The sequence below is a fragment of the Chiloscyllium plagiosum genome, chromosome 23 (genome assembly GCF_004010195.1).
Source record: "Chiloscyllium plagiosum isolate BGI_BamShark_2017 chromosome 23, ASM401019v2, whole genome shotgun sequence".
NCBI classification, from domain to species: domain Eukaryota; kingdom Metazoa; phylum Chordata; class Chondrichthyes; order Orectolobiformes; family Hemiscylliidae; genus Chiloscyllium; species Chiloscyllium plagiosum.
In genome coordinates, this window is record NC_057732.1 from 53328893 (window position 1) to 53337206 (window position 8314).

An 8314-nucleotide genomic window follows, 5' to 3' on the forward strand; every position below is an offset into this window, starting at 1 on the left:
TTCCCCCCCACCCCACTCCCGCCTATCACCCTCACCTTGACCTCTCTCCAACTATCGCATTTCCAAAGCCCCTCCCCCAAGTCCCTCCTCCCTACCTTTTATCTTAGCTTGCTGGACATACTTTCCTCATTCCTGAAGAAGGGCTTATGCCCGAAATGTCGATTTTCCTGTTCCTTGGATGCTGCCTGACCTGCTGCGCTTTTCCAGCAACACATTTTTACTTTTTTTAAACCCAAGCTGTGAAAAAGAAAAAGAATAATCAAATATATTGCTAATAGCATCGGTACATTGTGCTGACGTAAATAAATACAGATGAAATAAGCAAATAGAAAAAGCACAATGGTAGAATGAGTCTCTTCAATAAAATTTGAATGGAGAACAAATTCCACAGAGACTGGCCTTTTTCCTATTGTAAGGTTAGAAGTGGGTAACGTTTGCTGCTGATTGCGCAATTTGCAGCATCGTCCAGACCCCTGAGATACTGTTTTAAAAGTAGAATTAAGTATCATGTTTTGGACAATCTGGAGATGAAACCAGTTTTACACCTGGGAAGACAGTGGGTGGTTTATTATGCAATAATTGTAGTATTTTGATCAGATATATGATTAAAATACTCCATTCTACCCTTTATAGTATTGTTTTAATTTTGTTTCATTGATTAGATTGTACTCAAAGATTTACAACTGAAAGAAGACGGCAACCATGACATTCTCTCTGTTCTCACCATGAAAAGGTATGTGTTTCAAAGTTTATTTTAGGAGAGTTTGAGAGTGTTTTGTGGGATATTTTAACAAGTTTTTCTTTCTGTCCTAAAGATGTGTGATTCCATAGCCATCAATTATCTTTCAATATAATTCTCCCTTTTTCTCCCAGTCCCTAGGGCTGTTTTTCATTTTTATGGCTAGCGACTGTGCGGAGACATTCAAGTATGATGTCTCAGCCAAATATTATTGTTTGATTGCAGCAAGATTCTCTGATTACCATTTAGGAAAGGTAACCCTTAGTGTGTTTATTTCTTTTCCTATCCAGCATGCCATGCTGTAGCTCCTCTAAATGCTGCCAAGGTAGAGAATTACTGACTCAGTACAAACCAGTCACTAAACCTTGACTTTTCTCATTGCTATGATTTAAATCTGCACCAATCCTCAGCCACTTGGGCAGCTGGAAGAACTGTTTGTTTGGGAGATAATACTGCAAGAGGAAATTGATTAAAATTTGAACTGAGTTTAAAGTGAGTCAAGAGACACCAGCTTTTAATGCAAAGATTTGCAATTGTACATAACACTTACCACTGCCAACAATATTACTGAGTTCTAAATGGTGAAAGTGGAAAAAACGTGAACTCTATTGATGGACAGTTGTACTTGGCCCCTAGGTTCAAGTCTGCGTGCCTATGCCCTGACAAGGAATAGGATCTGTACCTCTGGTCTGATCTGATTTGATTTATTGTTGTCACATGTATGGAGATACAGGTTTGCTCTATCTAGTGCCATGTGTCATTTTCACAGGACTTCCCTGTTTTTATACTCCATTTAAATTAAAGACCAACATTCCACTTGCCATCCCTATTACCTGCTGAACCTGTACACCAGCTTTTTGTGATTTCTGCACGAGGATGCCCAAATTTTTGACTACTCACTGCACCAACCGAGATATATCTGCAAACTGCTTGTGTCTTCTTCAACACGCACCTTCCTCACTGTCCTTGTTCTCCTCTTCTCAGTCACTGAATTCAAATGGAATAAGTTGGGGCCTCAGCACAGACATCTGTGGAATTCCACTCATTACATTCTGTCAGTTGGGCAAAAAGCCTTCTTTATTATCTGTTCATGGGTCTTGGACACCACTGGCTAGGCCAGCATTTATTGCCCACCCTTAACTGGCTTGGAAGCGACTGGTTTGCTGGATCATTTAAGAGTGCAGTTAAGAGTCAACCTGATTGTTATGGGTCTGGAGTCTTACGTGGGCCAGGCTGTGTAGTAATAACATCTTTCTTTCTGGTATCTGAAGGACACTAGCAAGCTGTATTGGTCTTTACAACAATTGATGATGGTTACACGCCATCATTAAGCTCGTATTTAAGTTCAGGTTTTTTTATTGAATTCAAACTTTTCCCTCTGCCATAATGGGATTCTAGCACATGTCCTCCGACCATTAGGCTTGGGTTCTGGGTTGCTAGTCCACTGGTATTACCACTACACCTGTCTCCCCTCTGTTTTCTGCCAGCCAGTCCATACTCTATTCATGTTAATATATTACACCGTAAACATATTTTCCACATAAAATATTGATGTGGCACTTTACCATCTGGAAATCCTCAATCATTGAATAATCTTTAATTATAGATTCTAGCACCTAGGCAACACATATCAGGCTGTCTGGCATATGGTTTCCTGTTTGCCTTTCTTCGTGAAAATAAGGGCTTTACTTGCTGCTTTTCAATTTGATGGGAACTTTCCTGAATGCAGTCAGTTTTAGAAAATTAACACCTCTGCACTCTACTATCTCATTAGCTGCCTCCTTTAAGATGCAGTCCATTTATCAGTCTGCCTTCTATCAGAAGTCAGTCCATCTGATCCTGGAGATTTGACAGCCCACAGCTCCATTAGTTTGTTTTGTACTGCTTCCCCTTTGGGGCTGTAAGTTTACTGAGTTCCCCTCTGTTAATGGACTGTTTTTATCCTCTTGGGAGGTCAGAAGCAAAATGTTTGTTGATTTCATCCACCATTTCCTTATTTTTAACAATTAACTCTCCATTTTCTCTCACGTGAACCAACACTTAAATGTGTTATTTTGCCTTTTTTAATAGATACAGAAGCTCTTTGTATCTCTTTTTCTATTTCTAGCTAGTTTGCTCTTGTATTCTAAGTTCTTAGTTCTTATTAGCCTTTTGGTAATTCTATGCCACTCTTCATATTCTGATCAATATCTTATCTGGAACTCATTTGTTTTCAGTTACATGCACTTTCCTTAAGTTCAATATTTTCCCTAACTACTTTATTTTACCACGGAAAGTAGGTCTTCCCTTTAAATTGTTTCTTTGTGATAGGAATATTCTCCTTCTGAAATATCATGGTAAATGTCTGCCACTGTCTGCTTTCGTCTCTGAATCAGTCACGGCTCCAGACTTGGTCACATTATAATGAAAGCATTGTTGGTCAGGAAAATGTTCTTGGCTGCCTCCCATCTATTATAAAGGTCACAGTGATGTGCATTTTTGGCCCAGATTCCTAAAGGAGGATCTCCTTTCCTTTCCATTGTGCAGTTACATTTTGAGTACATGTACAGGATTCACGATTGGTAAGTGGTTGACTGTGGTTCTAAGTATGTAGTAAAAGATCACATGAAATTGCAGGTTTGTTGTTTGGGCAGGATCATTGTTAGGCACTTGTCGTACTTCCTCTTTTAATTTTGCTCAGCTTTTGATTGTCATTTGTACATTCTAATGGATAAATAATATCTTGTGTAGAACTTAAGGAGTTAAATGGCTGTTCAAACAAAGTGTTAGTGACCTTTCGAACTGAATTGTTAATTTATCACTTTCAAAATGTTTCAGATATGCAATAATTGGCTGTATGTACATGCAGGTTTGTGGCATAGATAGAAGGCATTAAGCTGTATTTGCCTATATAATCAAACTTGATGCTTCCCTTAAGCATTTTAATGAGGCAGTAAAACATGGCACAAAGAATTGCTGCTCCAAGAATGCTGATTATAGCTTTTTACAAATGTTGGCCTAACTAATGTTTACATCATTCACGTATAAGTAGTCGCTGGGAAAGAGTAGTTTTTACAGGAAAGATGGTTCAAAATTAAAGTAACCTGAAAAACATTAGTAAAATTAGTGTATCATCATTAAACCGCTGATGGTCCCTGCTGTGTGTGACCATTTTCCCTCCATCTGTGATTGTCGTATCATATGACAAGGGGGTTGAGAGTTATGTGGAACTGAGGTCACAACCAGATCAGCCATGATCCCATTGAATGGTGAAGCAGACTCGAGGGGCTGAATGGCCTACTCCTGTTCCTATGTTCCTAACGCAGTTCTAGTTCCAAAGAATAAGTAGTCCAGATTGGTACTGTCTATCAGTTTTCAGTCAGTTTGCTATTCTAACATTCATTCAACATATTTTTTTAAAGGGATGGATCGTTGCATATCACTTGTACAGAGCAAGGAACAGGAATTTCAGAGGCAATCACCATTGATGCTGCATCGTAGGTAATTGACAAGGAACAAACTCTTGGAAGCTCAAGATCCATATTGTTGAATGAGACCCCCTACTTGAAACCACTGTTCCCAACAAGTACTCACCTTGATTGATGAAGAGATCCCACCAATAGTATTATCTACTCCCATTCTCGACTCTGATTAAATGTTCTTCTGGTTGTTTTTATTTTATGTAAGAAAATCTGAACTATGGATTGAATATTGAGCCAACTTTAAACGCACTGATGCAGGTTTGATATTGCAATATAAAATGGCAAAGAAGTGCTGCAATTGCTGGAAATTTGAAATAAACGTAAAATGGTGGAAATGCTCATTGGGTTGTGCAGCAGCTGCCGGGAAACTAATCATTCATTTTTCATTGACTTTGGTATTGTTATTAAACTTAATACTCGAGTAAATTTAAAATTGGCACTGTTTTTAAAAATAAAAAAATTGTTTTCTTGGTGTCTAGATGGGTGTGGTAATCTACCAAGAAATTCTTATTCCAGAAATTAATCCACTGTCTGTGAGACGTGAAATTTTCATGCAAACTTAGTTATTTCTTTAATAAAACAGAAATTGCTGGCGAAACTCAGCAAGTCAGGCAGCATCTGTGAAGAGAAAGCAGAGCCAATGTTTTGGGTCCAGCGGCCCTTCAAGGGTATGTTAAAGACACGAGTGTGGGGGAAGGAGTCAACGATAAAGGAGGTGGAGCCCAGCGAAAGGGAACAGCAGTTGGAAAAAAGAATGGATAGTGGTGAGCTGGAGAGAAAGAGATACTGGTAATGGGGGGGGGAGGACGTTAGTGGGTGACAGTGGGTTGGCTGTGCTGAAAGCAACCCATGTGATGGCAAGACCTAGGGTGTGGGGTTGGGTAAAGGACATGGAAAAAGGTGCTCAGGCCTGAAAATGATTGAACTCAGTATTGACTCCTAGAGGCTGCAGGGTCCCCAAGTGAAAAATGAGGTGCTGTTCTTCCAGCTTCTGCTGAGTTTTGCTGGAGCACTGCAGCAAACCTGAGACAGATGTTAGCCAGGGAACAGGGTGGGGTGTTGAAACGCCATGCAACCACCTTTGTGGGCAGAATGCAGGTGCTCTGCAAAGCAATCGTCTAGTAGGTATTTCATCTCACCAGTGCAGAGGAAAGCACATTGCAAGCAGTGAATACAATAGATTGAAGTGCAGATGAATCATTACTTCACCTGGAAAGTGTGTCTGGGGCCTTGGATAGTGAGGACAGGAGAGGTTAATGGGCCATTCTCTCTCACTGTCTCTGCGCTGTCATCTTCACCTATCTGCTTGCTCATTCTCTCCCCACCCACACCCCGCCCCTTTCCTTGTCTTCAGAGTCTATGCCACTAGTTACAATCAGTTCTGATGAAGGGTTACTGGATCCAAAATGTTAACTCTGCTTTCTCCACACAGATGCTGCCAGACCTGTTGAGTTTCTCCAGCAATTTCAGTTTTGTTTCAGATTCCCAGCATCTGCAGGTCATTGTTTACTAGTTACTCCTTTTCATTCCTTTAGTTGGAATTATGTGAAGACACTTGAAAAGGGAGAATGTAGGATCTGGAACATCTTACATTGCTGACATGTCTGTTGCTGTATATATTGTATATTGTTTCTATTACAACTATATTAATAAACTGTTGTGTAAGCTGTTCAGAAAGGCTTCTGTACTTGTGGCATGGATTTGCAATACAGGTATTTGTGTCATTCAGAATGTTGTGAACTGTAGGCAACAGGAGATGTCCCTGTGCTCCATCCAATCTCTGCCACACAATCATGACCTGTACCACTGCAAATACTGTACATTGAGACGTATAAAGCAATCCCATCTTCCAGCCTCAAAAATCATGTGGCATGAGCTTGGTGTTTAGTTGACCTCGCTTTCCCTCCCACAATATGCTATATTTGCGTTAGTAGTCGGCCTCAATTTTGCATTCCCAAAGTGAACATCTTCCTTTTAGGTGCTGTATGACTGGACGCAAGGTGGTACAGCCTGTGTTGTGAAAATACACAAAGCTCACCAACCTTGTACTGAAGATGTTCACAATCACCAAGTTATTAGGTCACTTTTAAATGCAGCTTAGAGGTTGACCCATATTCTTGAAGGGTTTTCCTTTGAGACTTCATATGTTAATGTCCATGATACGTGCTCCACTTCACAACCAGGCAACCTCCAGGAGGGGCTGAGAAATCAGATTAAAAACCCAAGGCCTTTCTGGGGGAGAACAGCAGGTGAACCTTTTATAGATCTAACATAGGATTTGCATACAGAGAGTAACATGATCAATAAACAAAAAAAAAAATGAAGTACTGTGGATGCTGGAAATCAGAAACAAAACAAAATAGCCAGAGAAACTGTCCGCATCTGTGAAGAGCCCTGATGAAGGGCTTATGCCTGAAACGTCGATTCTCCTGCCCTTGATCTGCCTGATCTGCTTTGCTTTTCCAGCACCACACACTCAACTCTGGAGAGAAAGCAGAGTTAACATTTTGGGTTCAGTGATCCTCCTTCAGAATTTGCCCTTATACTTCAGACCTTTAGATATACCTGTAAATGTTATTCCAGTTATATTTGGTTCTGTACGATGGTCCATGTCCCATTTGACATATTTATTAAAGTGCTCTAACAATTTCTGATCTTGCAATTTATCAGTCTCAAATTTGTATGATTCAATCCAGTTCCATTAGTACAAGAGGATTGCTCACTGTGACACTTAACACCTTACAGAGCGATCAAAGAACTGGCTGTGAGAACTAAAATTTCAGAATAGTTGCAGGAGAATTTTGGGGGTTAGGATACATCATTGCAATTACTTTTGCCCTCGCACTGTACCTGACCTGACAGTATTTAACATTGATATTGAAGAGGTACACAACCAAATCTAATGTGCTAGTTCAGCCTATTGTAAGTTATGTAAATTCTCAGCTTGTAGAGAATTGTAACATCAGAGCCAACACTAAATTCAAAGTCTATATATTTCTCAATGGTGCTTAAAGTTGGGCAACGTATGGACACCATACCAAGATCCAAGAACGTAAGTGTTGACTGAGGAGGATCCTATGAAGCAATTGAGTGCCGGCATCATATGTGTTACTGTTAGTTAATAGGAGTGTTATTTTAAAAGGTCGATTTATTTAAAATCATTTTCCGTCATAGTCGAAGTCTGAATTGAGGCAAGTCTTCCACTCAGTCATTCCAAGTAAATATAAGAAATTGTAGAAAGGAGTACTGTTCTAATTATTAAGACAACAGTCTTTGTGTGGAATATTTCCCTCTCATGAAATGGCAGGATAGGTAGTGAGAAGTGGAAGGAATTGGGCTCATTGATCTTGGGCAGATATTTGCTCCCCTTTTCACCATGTCATGGATTCATTTCAGAGTGAGAGGGTCCCTTTGCTGGCAAATTGAAAAAGTCCCAATTAAGTCACTCACTTGGTTTATGAACTACCACTTGTATGCCCTCAATACCACACTAATTAGTTACCACCTTAGCAGGTGAGGAAGAGGCCAGCTTTCCTGACTGGGAGATAGCGATGACCTTCCTGCTGGTTTACCGACATGAGAGTTAGGAGCAGAAGTTGGCCAGTCTGCCCCTCAGTCTGCTGTGCTATTCGTGTCTGATCTAATTACTGCATATTCCTGTCCCTCCTGATAATCCTTGTTTGTCATGAATTTATCTGTCCCTGCCTTTAAAAATAGAAAGAAGGCCCTGCTTTGATTGTCTTTTGAAGTAATTTCATGACCAACTATGAGAAAAACAAAATTCCTCGTATCTGTTTCAAATTGCCACCCCTTTATTATTAAACTCTGATCCTTGATTCTACATTCTCTCACAAGGGGAATCTTGTCCACGTCCACTGGGTCAAAATCCCTCAGGATCTTGTACATTTTAATAAAGTAACCTCTTACTTTTCCAAACTCCAGTGGATATGAGCCTTAGTCTGTCCTAATAAGTCAATTCCAGATATTTGTCTCATTAAACCTTCTCTGAACTGTTTCCAATTCATTAACATCCTTCCTTAAACAGTGTTAAAATCACACAAGACCAGGTTATAGTCCAGTACGTTTATTTGGAAGCACGACCTTTCAGAGCACT

The 8314-nt window shown here is 40.0% G+C and overlaps 1 protein-coding gene across 1 annotated transcript in view; it reads left to right on the forward strand.

Moving 5' to 3' along the window:
* Positions 1–6855, forward strand: part of hspa14 (heat shock protein 14) — a 33439-nt gene extending 26584 nt beyond the window's left edge. The window contains exons 13-14 of the mRNA XM_043713228.1: positions 663–733; positions 4141–6855. Of these exons, the coding sequence (XP_043569163.1) occupies positions 663–733; positions 4141–4219 (150 nt within the window). The 3' untranslated portion in view covers positions 4220–6855. The remainder of the gene's footprint in view (positions 1–662; positions 734–4140) is intronic.
* Positions 6856–8314: the final 1459 nt, after the last annotated feature.